The sequence below is a fragment of the Sinocyclocheilus rhinocerous genome, unplaced genomic scaffold, assembly GCF_001515625.1.
Source record: "Sinocyclocheilus rhinocerous isolate Xijiao unplaced genomic scaffold, SAMN03320098_v1.1 scaffold419, whole genome shotgun sequence".
Classification (NCBI taxonomy): Eukaryota; Metazoa; Chordata; class Actinopteri; order Cypriniformes; family Cyprinidae; genus Sinocyclocheilus; species Sinocyclocheilus rhinocerous.
The window spans coordinates 1,429,568-1,444,109 of record NW_015653519.1 but is presented as its reverse complement, the minus strand read 5'-3'; the positions used below and the strand labels follow the sequence as shown (position 1 = coordinate 1,444,109).

General features: G+C 35.5%; 1 protein-coding gene across 1 annotated transcript in view; it reads right to left on the bottom strand.

The window, feature by feature from the left end:
• Positions 1-14,542, bottom strand: part of LOC107716482 (serine protease HTRA1B-like) — a 28,178-nt gene continuing 13,636 nt past the window's right edge. The window contains exons 2-7 of the mRNA XM_016522953.1: positions 4,875-5,069; positions 4,049-4,081; positions 3,606-3,720; positions 3,428-3,485; positions 3,137-3,232; positions 1-786 (exon numbers count right to left, since the gene is read on the bottom strand). Coding sequence (XP_016378439.1) covers positions 618-786; positions 3,137-3,232; positions 3,428-3,485; positions 3,606-3,720; positions 4,049-4,081; positions 4,875-5,069 — 666 coding nt within the window. The 3' untranslated portion in view covers positions 1-617. The remainder of the gene's footprint in view (positions 787-3,136; positions 3,233-3,427; positions 3,486-3,605; positions 3,721-4,048; positions 4,082-4,874; positions 5,070-14,542) is intronic.

Here is a 14,542-nt window from a genome sequence, read left to right as displayed (position 1 = left end):
AAAAAACATGGTTACTACACTTTTAATATAATAAAACCATGGTTAATTTTCGTAAGGGAGGCATACAAATAAATTGCACACATAAAAATGGGTAAAACAATTATTTTTAATTACATCGAATTAGTTTAGTAGATACTTTTCAGTAATGAATAAAACATACGATTATAATCAACATTTACCTGCTTCATTCACCATCTTGAATGGAATCATTCTGCTCATCACAAGCTTAGGCAGCTTACTAGGTTTTGGAACAGCATAGTTATATACATTTAGGAGTGTTAGTGAACTAGCCAGCACTAGATTCTCATATCTATTTACAAAGGGCTCATTCTAACATGGCATACTAGTGAATAAACAGAAAATGACTTGGAAGATATGGGGAGAAAAAGTGAGAAAGGACATTTCCTGTTTATTCACTAGTATGCCATGTTAGAATGAGCCCTTTGTAAATAGATATGAGAATCTAGTGCTGGCTAGTTCACTAAGCTGAGAACAATATTCAGGCTGGATGATGGTTGGACTGGAAAGTGTTCACTATGGTTTCTAGAAGGAGTGTGGCTCCGGACACACACTCAGTAAAAGTCTGAGAACCAGCTCATAGGTGAGCATGAGGGAGGTCAAGGGTCAATCTCCTCAGGAATGATTGTGAGGATGACGTCTTCATTGCCGCGTCGTACCACTGTTCTCAGACTGTCGTCTTTCTTGATAGCCGTGCTGACATCACTGGCTGACGTGATCCTCTGACCGTTAATGCTGATTATGACGTCACTCTCCTTCAGACCGCCACTGGCAAACAAAACAGGAAGCAGTTAAAACTGACCTAATTTTAAGTCAGAACTGCCCTTATTGTTCTAACTGTGCTTTAATTGGCTTCACATCATTGGATTCTCATTACAAAACAGTATTAGGTTTTATTAGGAGGTGCATGTCATTATGTCTAAGCTAACTTTAAAGGGATCATGAACTGAGAAATCAAAATTCTCTTGATCTTTTGAAATATAAGAGGCCATTGTACTATAAAAACATCTTGCAAGTTTCAGAACTCAAAACTTTCTCATTAGTCTAAAAACAGCTTATATTGAAGCCGGTCTGCCAAAACGACAGCTTGTGGAATGGACAACTCTATGATGTAATAGTGTGGCTAAACACCGCCTTCACAGAAGATGATCAACGCCTGCTTCTACATCGCTGCCTATTTAGCCCCGCCCATCGATTCGTGCATGTAGCGTTTACGAGAGAGGTGAACACGCAGGTCTGCGCAGAAACCAAACGACAAAGATGGCAACAAGATGCTGTGCAGTACCAAGTTGTGGAAAAACAGTCTTTGCATTGCCTTGAGCGTTTACTTCAGTGAGCGTTTACTTCCGAGTCTACAATCCGCCATGCCTATTCAAACGGAGCGTTCAGATGAGGGGGGTGAAAAACAGGACAGACAATAGCCTATTACTTCTTAATTATGATGGTTTTGTGATGTAAAAATCTTGATAACATTATAAGTGGACCTCAGAGAACAGTACAAAATAAAAAAAAAGTGGCAGTTCATGACCGCTTTAAGCTTGATTGTTTAGTGAGAAACAAATTTCTCCTCTGTTTCAGAATATATTTGGCTCATTCTCATTAAGTGCTTAGGTGTGATGGCTTAGTACTGATATGGTTTTGTGTAAATATTCATTCTAATCATCCCTGCACTTTCTGTTCAATCTTATGCCTTGACATTTCTCATTTAAAAATGGTTTGATTTTTCTATAATAATATTTAATAAAAGATATATTTTAAATGCTTCTCTCACTATCCAAACTTAAATTGTTGTAATTTATTAACACTTTGGAATACAGACCTAAGGTTGGTCTGTTTTTAAAGAAGAAAATCAGTAGATTATTGCAAAAATTGCAAAAGGAATTTTTTCAAAAAATTAAAGTATCAAAAAGTTATAGAAGTTTAAATGTACTGTAAATAAAATGCACTATATTAATTTTATTTTATTTTATTTACATAACAGGTTTTACTCTAAAATTGGTATAAAATTAAGCCATAACAAAAAAGAGCGCCAAGCGTCCCACAGGTGGGACGGTGACAGTTAAGGGGTAATATTAAACTCTAAAATATTTGAAAAATAATTCATAAAATACTTCATGCTTTTGGCAATCTGATTTTTTACCCCTCTATTTTCTGTTCAAACCTGCTATTTTATTTTTGTTTTGATTTGTTTTTTTTATCTAAAAATGGTTTGATATTTCTGACATCTGTTTCTTTACTGATTTTTTTTTTTTACTGAAAAATCACTGCGAAAACCCCCTTTTGGAACCTTTATTTGTAAGAGAGGGTTTTTTTTTTTTTTTTTTTTTTTTTGGAAAGCCTGAAACTATGGATAATGCCCAAGATATAGTTTCAGAAATGTTCATATATACGTACGGCACCATTTCCCATGAGAGTCAGCTCTACTTGAATTTGACAATAGTTACATGTAACTGATTATGCTGTAATTCAAGGTAATTTTCTTAAGATTCTAGCCTGTTCTAGAAACTGTTCCTATGTGTTGTACTCGTATACTAAATTGGCTACCCACAATGAGAGGAAGTGGCCACTTATGTACTGTTCACATCATCTCATATAAGCTAAAATTGTGTGGACTACTTGTGATTCAAAGTTCACCCACACACAATGAAATCCCAAAAGTTCATTTTAGTTACAAAAACGTTTAACTTCTAAGTGAAATTAAAAAAAAGAGAAAACACTGCTGCCTCAGCAGGAAGAGGACCATTTTGGAAACTGTTCATTTAAACCATTATGGATTCAAATAGAGCATCTATATGGTAAATACAGCATCACATATGAAACTGCTGGACAGCATAAAATGGCAAAAAAATCAGTGCACTTCTTATTGTGATCTGGTTTGAGTGCACAAAATTCAAGAAAAAAAAAAATACAAATCCCATTAATTTTTCAATCCCTCCAACCACCTGACTTCATTCTTGCATGTAACTCCACTTTTCCTTGTTGAATATGCTTGGTGTATTGTAGAAAACTAGTGGCTACGTGATATTAAAAGTGGGGGGGACACGTCCCCCGCGTCCCCCGCGTCCCCCACGTCCCCCGCATAATCTACGCCCCTGGCTACATGCGATGGGGTACTTACACTTCAGCCGGTGTTTTGGGGATAACTTCAATGACATACGCTCCAGAGGTGACATCTGGGAAATCACTCTGTTCTTCCTTTAGCTCTTTAGCAAGTCTGTGAGTGACACATACAGTACAGACATAAATATCATGTTTTCTGGTATCCAGCTTCTGCTATGTATATGTATAATGGAAAATAGAAATTGAAAATATTTGTTTAGATGGCTGATTTAACTGATTTAAATGTCTTTCCATAATCACAAATGCACAACAGTATTCAGAAAGCACATGCACTGCATTTGTGACTTACATTGGGGTTAATGTCATCATTCTTACACCGATATACTTCTTTTTTGTGGCTGTTTTTCCTGAAAACAAACATGAGATATTATTGATTGATACTTTTCTGAACTTTTGATTGGAAATGTTGTTCAAACAGAGTAAATGTTTTAGATTTAGCACATTTGATCCATAGTTTTGCTCCTGACCTTTAGACTGTCTGTCATGAGACTCGGCCAGGAACTGTCGGATCTTGTCAGAAGGAATTGCGAAGGATATTCCTGCTGTCACCTTCAGGGTGTTGATTCCTATCACTTCACCATCCTACAGCAACAGACACAAGAATCAAGACACAAATGTAAATGTGAACTCACACAAACACACCGCACATCTGCATGCACAGATGTCTTCCTGTCACAATGGGACGTTTCCGCCATTGATCATTATGCATGCACACGTGTTTATGGTCACGGCTGACTCAACACAGAGCCCTTCTGCCAACATATGTTTCTAGGCTCATAAAAACATGCTATAAACATGATCAACCCTGGCTGCATTCTGTTACACTTGATAATTCACTAAAAAATAAGACTCAAGCTGTTTCATTATTTACATATGAGAAGGACATAATAACAAAAAGCAAAAGTCTTACCAGGTTCACCAGGGGCCCTCCTGAATTACCGTACTGAAACACAGAAAGAGTTTGGGTTTATGAAAATGAGTGATTCATTTTTTTTCTCTTGATAATAAGGAGCTCTCATATAGAATAGAATAGAAAACATGTATTTTACAAGTAATAAGATTTTACATTATTAACTGTTTTTACTGTGTTTTTGATCAAATGAATGCCACCTTAGTAAGCATAAGAGACTCCTTTAAAAAAAAAAAATCTTAATGATTCCAAACTTAAAATGTAAATATGCTAAATATCACTATATTATATTTGTGCACTGTAAAATAGCTATTTATATCATGGTTTAATCTTTTAAATTATTTTATTTTTGACTTGAATTAGATTTGACTATTTTTAGGTTACCAACACACACACACGCACATTATTTTATAGTCTAAATCTAAATCATGGTAGAAATAGCTCTTTTAAAGTGAACATTGAAAAATGGCAACTTTCAAATTCAAGTCAAGTATTATTTACCATCATTGAATCAACCTAAATATATTAATTTATATTTAAAAACTCATTTTTTTATGGGATAAATCATGGTTAGTTATAACATAAGAATGGAAATATCATGATTAGAGGAAACAATAAGATTATGCTAAACTACTTAAAATTTTAATTCTTTTCATATTTTGTCTTCACTATGCATGTTCATTACTGAAGATGTGTATTTAAGTTACAGTCTAGTATCTTTTTTGTTTTGTTAATACATACAAATGAAACTAAGCATCATGTCACTGACCCACTTGGCCAACAAACTGTTTGTAGGCAGTGTATGATTAACTTTGTTTGGGCTCACATTGATGATGGCATCTGTCTGGATGTAGTCCATGTCAGAGTTTCGCAGGCCCAGCTCTTTGCCCCCTCTCTGGGTGGTGCTGACGATGCCTGTGGTCACTGTGTTTTGAAGGGAGAACGGACTTCCGATAGCAACCACAAACTCGCCTGGTCTCAGATCAGCTGACCGGCCCAACAACAGCACTGGGAGTTTCATCTGCAATATGAAATCAAATACAGCATAAGATTTTGGCACCATTGTCTCAAGCCATAATCCGTCCTTTGATTCAAATTATACTTTAAAAACAGAATTAAGGCCTAAAGATTTTGTAAAAAAGCAAGTATGTCTAATGAAAATAAGTTCTTCAGTATATCATTATTATGGTATTTATTTGGTCAAATAAATACAATTATTTAAAAATGTTAAATATTTTAACAACCATTAATTAAAGTAATAGTTTACACAAAAACTAAAATGTACTCATTAGCAGGCCATCCAAGATAAAGAAACAAACTCAAAAACATTTGGATGGCCTGACAGTGAATACATTTTCAGCAAATTTTGATTGGGTGAACTATTTCTATAAAGTAACGTAAAGTAAAGTAACATTAAATAAATAAATAAACAAAGAAATGAATAAATACAGATGTGAAATTACTGGGATCTAAGCAAAAGTCTATTTGATATCCATTTAATCTCATTGCTGTGCTAATCTCACAGCTGAGATTTTTGATGTAAGGAGATTCTTGGGTTGGGAGGAATAATGTCTTGTAAGTGTAGTAAGTGTATTTTCCTCAAGTGCTCTCTGGTATGGCAAGCTGAACTGACCGTAAGACAGAAAAACACACCCACAAAGCTTTCAACACCATACTTACACAGCTGGTATGAGGTTCTTCTTCTCAGTAGTTGGTTTTCCAAACATGAAGTCTGACATTGTGGCTAAACAGCTCTACCTTTATCTCTATGTGCTGAATTTGATGGGATGTCTTGCCCTGTACAGTGGTTTGAAATATTTAGCGTTCATAGATGATTTTGCAGATAATGAAAGGCCTCAAAGAGCCACATGAGAAAGCCGCACACCGCAGCTGCTCAGACTAAAGCAGACCATAGCTTTCTGATGTTTACATGAGGATGTGTCCTCCATGTTACTACCTAATTATCTTCTAATCATTTGCATGTCTTTTGATGCACCTGATTCCAGTTTTAGGTTTTTGATGACATTGGGCCCTATCATGCACCCGGCGCAATGCGACGCCAGGCGCAGCGCAAGTTTTTTTTTGCTAGTTTCAGCCCAACGCAGTTATCATTTTCACATCCAGCGCCACATTGTTTAAATAGAAAATGCACTTGCGCCCATCTGATTGCCCATGGGCGTGCTGGTCTGAAAACGAGGTGTGTTCAGGAGCATTGTTGGCGCGTTGCTATTTTAAGGCAGTTGAAAACGATTGCACCATTGACTAGGTCTAAAGTCAATGCCGCAGTATTTTTTACATTTATTTATTTAAAGGACGCGTTAGTAATATACGCTTATAGGCGGGTGCACAACGCACGTACACTCTGCTTTTTACACACGGGGATGCGCAGCAGAACACAAACATTCCAAATATTAAAAATGAAAGGATTACAACGTAAAAGATTATTATTGTGTAAAGATAAATATGCCTACATGTCAATGGACGGTCATTGCATGTATCAGAATTACCTATTTGCAGTAATTGCAAATGAAATTGGCTAATTATTTGACCAACCGTGGCAATACATACATTTCTGTCATGGCAACTCTCGGAGTGATTGGCATGGTAATGTACATGACAATGTTAATGTATTTAGACCATGCGCTTAGATCGTTAAAATAGGGCCCATTGGCTGGGTCGGCTAAAGGCAGTTGCCTTGTTGCCTCACTACCAACCCAGGCTCATTAGAAAAAGTGTATGTTGTGCCAAAATTATATTACTTTGCTTCTTGCATGTTTCACAACACATTCAAAGTGAAACGTCCAGTGAGTGGTGCTAAAAGTGCTAGAGTTTTATCACATTGGTTGTTGTACATATCTCATTAGTTTGGAAATTAAATGGTGAATGAACTAAAATGTTCATGCTCTACAGCAGGGTTCCTCAAATCTTGCCCTGGAGGGCCAATGCGCTGCAGAGTTTAGCTCCAACCCTGATCAAACTCACCTACCTGTGGTTTTCTAATGATCCTGAAGATATTGATTAGTTTGCTCAGGTGCAGTGAATTGTATGTACATGTTTTTAGAGATTTGCAGGAATGTAGGTAAAGGCAGATTTTCCAGTGAGTCTATGTTGCTTTCTACTCTGCTAGTCATCATAGTTTTTGTATAAAGGTACTTTCTTGTGAAACTGGTTTTAGAGTGACTGTAAGGCATCATAATGTCATATATAACGACCTAGGACAAGAACAAGTGAGCATTAGAGATAACCAGATGAATACTTTATGACTTCAGTAATGTGATATTTTCTGACTTCTCAATAGAAAACAGGGAATGGGGGGGGGGGACATTTATGAATTCTTCTTTCAACTACTCCATCAGACTTTTTCATTCTTTCCATGTTTGGTGTGCACCAAGGTTAGGATGGCAGCGTTCACACTTATTCAACTGAACCACACAAACAGAAGAATCTTTTGAATCGGACCAAACCTGCCAAGTGTGAACATGCCTTTATATAAATCAGTCTTGAGATTTCAACACCATTCCCCTTCTGGCAACAGGAAAAGAGGGAGGAAATGAAGACAAAAGTGCAGCGAGAAACAGAAGTGGCTGCTCATATCATCAAGCTGGGCCCGGATGGAAAACATATCTGTTGAAGCTCACAAAACCTTTCAGATGTGTAATCTGAAAAAAAAAAAGGAATAAAAATAAATTACTGACTGTATTAAAAGTATTATTTTTACGGGATGTCCTTCTAACGCCTCATCACATACTGCTATCTATCTGCGTGTACACTGGTATGTACAGCTGTCAGCTTGTAGCCTAAAGATAATTCCAGATGCTGGAATAGAAATTATGGTATTCTTATTAAGGGTAAAGAAGATTTTCAGAAAAGCTGGAATGACATTTGGCAAACATGTTATCTGTGTGCTAAGTTAAGCATTACTATTACTATTGCTTATACTTTGGCTTAGTGTTTTGAACAAAGCCCTAAGATAAAGTGCTAAACCTTTTTCATGTAACTCGTCCTGCACTGTGCTACAGAAATTAAAATGAATAAAGAGGCTGCATAATTATTCAAAATAAATCTGAAATTGTATTTTCAGTATTTTAATTACTAGTGTAAAATAAAATGATTATAATAATCAAAATATATATATATATATATATTTTTTTTATTATTATTTTAGGGAACACCAGTAGTATAATTCTGTCTTTCTTTTTTAAATCATTGGAGTTAAAACTAATAATAACTATTATATTATATTATATTATATTATATTTAGTGCTGTCAAACGATTAATCGTGATTAAACGCATCTATAATAAAAGTTTTTGTTTACATACTATGTGTGTATGCTGTGTATATTTATTATTGTTTATATAAATACAAACACATGCATGTATGCATTTAAGAAACATATGTTATGTTTATATATTAAATATATTTATATAATTTATAAAATATAAGAATATGAATATATAAATGTATAAACATGTAAATATTTCCAAAATATATACTGTATGTGTGTGTATTTATATATACATTATAAATATACACAGTACACATATAATGTAAACACAAACTTTTATTTTGGATGCGATTAATCGTGATTAATTGTTTGACAGCACTAATTATATTATATTGTATTATATTGTATTATATTATATTATTACATATTATTAGTTTTTCCAAATTTGTATGACTTTCTTTCTTATGTGGAACTATCCAACACACACACAAGTGGGATGAGAAAACATACAAAAGATATCTCATAGTATTACATTTTAATTACTAAAAATCAAATAAAAATGTGCCCCGATGAAATGTACAAGACAAAAGAAGGTCTTAAGGGTTAACTGAAAACCTAACAGAGGGTAGAGGAGGACAGATACGAGAAAACAAGCCCATATTTTTGAAAGTGAGTGGAGGGAGTAATCCCAGCTGAGCATTCCATTCAGTCTTGTTTGCAGATGCACAATCAATGCTTAGCTAAAGATAACATGCTACTGTTCTACTTCTTCACTCACTCCCACAACCTCTGACTGCATCTGACAGCCTACAATCATGTTCTTAAAGCCAGCAGGCTGCGTCCTGCACCAATTTTGGCCTTGCTAAATTTAGTCTTCAAATTATATGTGCTTTTGTGTGTAAAACAATATATGTTATATGCAGTGTTGGGGGTAACTCATTACATACGTAATGCATTACTTTCCATAAAAAGTAACTAAGTAGCGTAATTAGTTACTTTTTTTATGGAGTAATGCAATATTGTAATGCATTACTTTTAAAAGTAACTTTCCCCAACACTGGTTATATGTACCGACCATCCCTTCTCTAGTTTCTCTGACACTGCACCTGTTCGAATTGTCTTAGAAAGACATCATTTGAGTCATCTTTTGCTCTTGTTATTGCACCAGCATAAAACAGAAAGAGATAATGGTGAAATTGTGCCTTCCTCCTAAATTTTAAATACCACTTATTACCGACATGCAATAGTCTTGTAACAATGCTCATGCTTCTAACTTCCTGTTTCAATAAGAAATAGGTCAGTGAAGGACAGAAAACAACATTCATCAAATCATTTGATTTTGGTCTTTAATGATGAGGATTTTTCTCCTCATTGGTTTTAAACATCTCTAAGTAGAGATGTTTAATTTCTGCATCAGCTTGAAATCTGACAATTTACCCCTTGCTGAGTGTTACTCAATAAGTATAGGACATTGACATTTAGTTCTGATTGTACCAGCGGAAGAGCTGAACTGTGCAAACTGGTGAAGGATGATCAGGTGATCACGTACAAACATGAGGGGATGAGGGACAGCAAATGACGATCAAGGACTCCTTGTGAAACTGGAAGTAGAGTAGAATCGCACCTATTTTTAATTATTTAAATAATTTTAAATATATACATATTATATTAAATCATAATATTTAAATATGATTGTATTATAATTTTTTTTTTTTACATTTATTGTACTTTATTCCTTTTTTTTATTTTTTTAAAGAATTTTATATAGTATATGCCTACAACTCTACATAGTTTGACATGAATATATTGAATAAAAATTTTGAATAAAAAAAACAAAAATGCTCTATTCTAAAAACTATTTATGTTTTTTGTAAATGTAAATATTTGTAAAATATAAACCTGTGTGTATTTATGTATACATATTAAATATACAGAGTATACATTCTTGAATATAGAATTTTATATAAGCATCCAACTCTAGAAAATTTGACACTAATATATTGTTTGAATAAACAATAAAAATATTCCATTCTAAAAAACTTAAGATGTTTTTTTTTTCTTTAACTCCCATAATAATAGCTACAATTCTGCTTGAGGCATCCAGTTTATTATTATTTAAATGTATTGTATTTCTTTTATTATATTCTATATTAAATATTGATATTATTTTTATATTGATCTATATAGAATTTATAAAGTATTTAATTAGTATGTTTATTTATTTACAATTTATTCTTTTTATTTTATATTTATATAACATTTTATATATGTAGGCCTACAACTCTAAATAGCTGACACTACATATAGCTTGAAATACAAATATTCCATTTGAGGTGTTTGGCAAGCAAATACCGCTTTCTCATACCCTCTAATCCTGAGTCTAGATGCTTCCTATTTTCTTTTAGTTTCATTTCCCATCAGTCAGCTAACCAAAACATAATGTTCATTGATCGTCCTACAGGGCAATTTAATCAGCTTGTGTCGTCTGTAAGAGTGGAAACGGATTTGACGACTATTTCATTAAATCCCTCTAATCTCTTTACAAGTAGATCACTGAAGTGAATTTAGAAAGCTCTCTGAGAAAAGAAAACAAACAACCCCTGCCAGACCCACAAAGATGAATTATCCCAACTGATGAGTCAGATTTTACAGGACCGTTTCCACAGGGCAAAATGACTGGCCTGATTTCAGACAACTCAGTCTCGATGTAGGTCCAATCTGAACTGATGTTTTGTGTCTGTCTCTTGCTGAAACTTGATGTCACATGGACTATTTTAACGATGTCTTTACTACCTTTCTGGGACTTGAATGTAGTAGTTGCGTTGCTGTCTCTATGAAGGGTCCAGAAGCTCTCGTATTTGATCAGAAACATCTTAATTTGTGTTCCAAAAATGACAGAAGATCTTACGGGTTTGGAACAACATGAGGGTGAGTAAATAATAGCAGAATTCTCATTTTTGGGTAAACAATTCCTTTAAGTCTTCAGTGTATGCTGTCTAAAGGCATCCTGGGGATGTAATTATTTTCAATGTTGAAGATGCCCTCTCAGCACACCCATAAAGATGATAGGAAAACCATGCATATTCTAATGGCATTCTCGCCGTCTTAGGGTGACTGTCATTTTAGCATGGCCTCAATGGATAAATTGGTTAAAATACGAAAAAACAACTATGCAACTATCCTGATTCAAACAACATCCGTAAACACAATATTGGATGAGACAACTCTTCTGTAAATAATTCCGTTGTTTTGAAAAGGTTGTTGACTGAAAGGACACATGATATGGATATGTGTTTATTGTGAGCAAAACTTCCATCTAGAGAAAATCAATCCCAGCTGAGCCCTTTAAAACTCCCATGTTCTGCCAGAAAGAGCAGGAATCTTCAACTAGCTCTTCCTGTTTCTCAGCAACCGTAAATCAGATCCCATTGGGCTGGTGTTTCCAAAGTCACAGTTACCCTGGAGTGGGTCAAAGTTTTTGCCAAATCTTAGCTTTTAGCATCACTTCCACAACTCTAATGGCAAGGTAGGCATCACTATAATACAGTAGATGTGAATGCAAGAACACAGTGTCCTGAAGATTCCAAATAAAATATTGCCGTGCATTTCCCACAAAGGGACATATTCATAAATTAATTGTGACATTTCAAAAACATAGCTCTAAATCATCCATTTATCACTTTTTCACATAATTTCTGAATGACAGACTTTGCAATAAGGAGTCTGACCCAATTTTGGTGTCTTGCCCCATCATGGAAAAACTCAGCAAGACTGCTTTCTTGGAAGACAAGACCAAACCCTTTCAAATATGTGCTGAAACAACTCAGGATGAATGACGACTGCATGTCTGCCAGACTTTGTCTCCTAAACACCCCGAAGGATGCCAAGACTCCTTGTATGTCTTTGAACTGGCATCGATCAGCTTTGAATGCAAAACTGCCAGAACGAATGTTTGCGGACTAGCTTTGTGGTGTGCATTAACCACTGGAAAAGTACACACATAAAAAGAATTCAATGACAAAACCAGCTGCTGTTTACTCACGAAATGTTTACCCTCATTTGTATAAGCAATTGAATGCCAACAGCCAAACATTGAAGGCCGCTCTTTCTTTGCTCTGATGAGTCAGGAAGATGTGTCTGAGCAAGACTTCTACACTACATGGGCCTTAACCAATACCAGCCTCAAAAACTGACCCAGATTTTAGGAGACATGTGTCCTTAAAGGCAAATTTCCACTAATGGGGCCTATTTAGAGATGTGAAGAACATAAGTTACAACCGTACATATAGCATGCTGGCATTGCAAATGAGCAAAGATCATCTTCAAATGATCTTTTCAGTGCATGGACATGCATTCCTTGTTATTGAGAGAGGAATGTTGCCAGCAGGGCTTCCCAAATTACTTTAAAGGGGAATTTCCGATGGAACAATCGGACCCAAATTAAGTTGGATCCAGCCAACTAATTAACACTATTTTTTTTAGACCAGGCATGTGAATGTGCAGTGGCCTCAAAAAGTATTTGGACACTTTTGCCACAATTTAAATGTCCCAGTTTAATTGTATGACAAGTGACATCTGCAAACTAGATGCTAGAACTTTAACTTCCATTTTTGCATCAGTTTTGCAATGAATTTTAATTAACAGGCATGGAAGTGGTTTTTATTGGATGCATGAAGATAGTTCATACTTCAAAGCTACTTTTTAAAGAACATTTTGCTTGAAAAAGTAGCTTATGCTATTTGTTTAAAATGATACATCTTTGTTTGATATAGTATTTTGTACCTATTTTAATGTTGACTGCAGAGATGTTCTTATTATGGGGATGTTATTATTAAAATCTTCAAACTCAAAGTTAAAATAGAAAATTATTAAACACAAATGTGTAAAGTCTAAAGAAGTTGCATATGTGCTGATATGTCCTCTTTTTCTTTCTTTTTTTTGTGACATTGGCTAAAATGTACCGGTTTTGGCTTTGTTTTCTAATTGACATACTCTCTACAGTCCTTTTTGCTCTGCTTTGACTGTTCTCTGTAGATTCCACTTTCTGAAATGCTACAGTGACAGTCATGGCCAAAAGATATGGCAGTGACATACATTTTGTGTTTTGCAAAATTTGCTGCCTTAAGCTGTTGTGGTGTTCATTCACATTGTTTCTAGATTATTGTGTAGAGTGATCAGATGCATTTTAAATAATTGCTAAAAGCTTTATTGGCCAAAAAATGAACTTTTCACACAAAAAAAACCAAAACAAATTTCACTGTTTTTGATCCTGAAACAAAATGACCAGCTAACATTAATTGACTAATCATATCAGCAGCAAACGTAAAAGTGTGAATGAGTACTAGTCAGGTGAAATCACTATCATACTAATTAGATTGTAAGAGCAGACTGATTGCTATAAAAGGAGGGAAGAAGCGCTTCCAATCATTGTGTTCTTGTTAACAATGGTTACCTACAAAAAAACACGTGCAGCCATCATCGCGGTGCATCAAAATGGCCTCACATGCAAGGAAATTGCAACAAAGAACATTGCACCTGAAAGAACCGTTTACCGGATCATCAAGAACTTCAAGGTAAGTCTTCAGGACATCCCAGAGTGTCCAGCAAGCGCCAGGACCGTCTCCTCCTGAGGAGTCAGCTACGGAATCGTGTCACCAGCAGTGCAGAGCTTGCTCAGGAATGGCAGCAGGTTGGTGTGAGAGCATCTGCACGCACAGTGAGGCCAAGACTTTTGGACAACGGCCTGGTGTCAAGAAGGGCAGCAAAAAAGCCACTCCTCTCCAAGAAAAATGTCAAGGACAGACTGAAATTCTGCAGGAAGTACAAGGATTGGACAGCAGAAGACTGGTGCAGTTATTTTCTCTGATGAAGCTCCCTTCCCACTGTTTGGGACATCTGGAAAATCGATTCTTTGGAGAAAAAGGTGAACGCTACCATGAGTCCTGTGTTGTGCCAACAGTGAAGCATCCTGAGACCATACATGTGTGTGGTTGCTTTTCAACCAAGGGAGTGGGCTCTCTCATAACTCTGCCCAAAAACACTGCCAGGAATAAAGAATGGTATCAAAACGTCCTGCAAGAGCAACTTCTTCCAACGATCCATGAGCAATTTGGTGATGATCCGTGCATTTTCCAGCATGATGGAGCACCATGTCACAAAGCAAGAGTGATAAAGAAGTGGCTCGAAGATCATTACACTGAAATTCCTCAAAAGGCGAGTGGACAAGCAGAAGCCCACAAATTGTGATCAACTCCGAGAACTAATAAG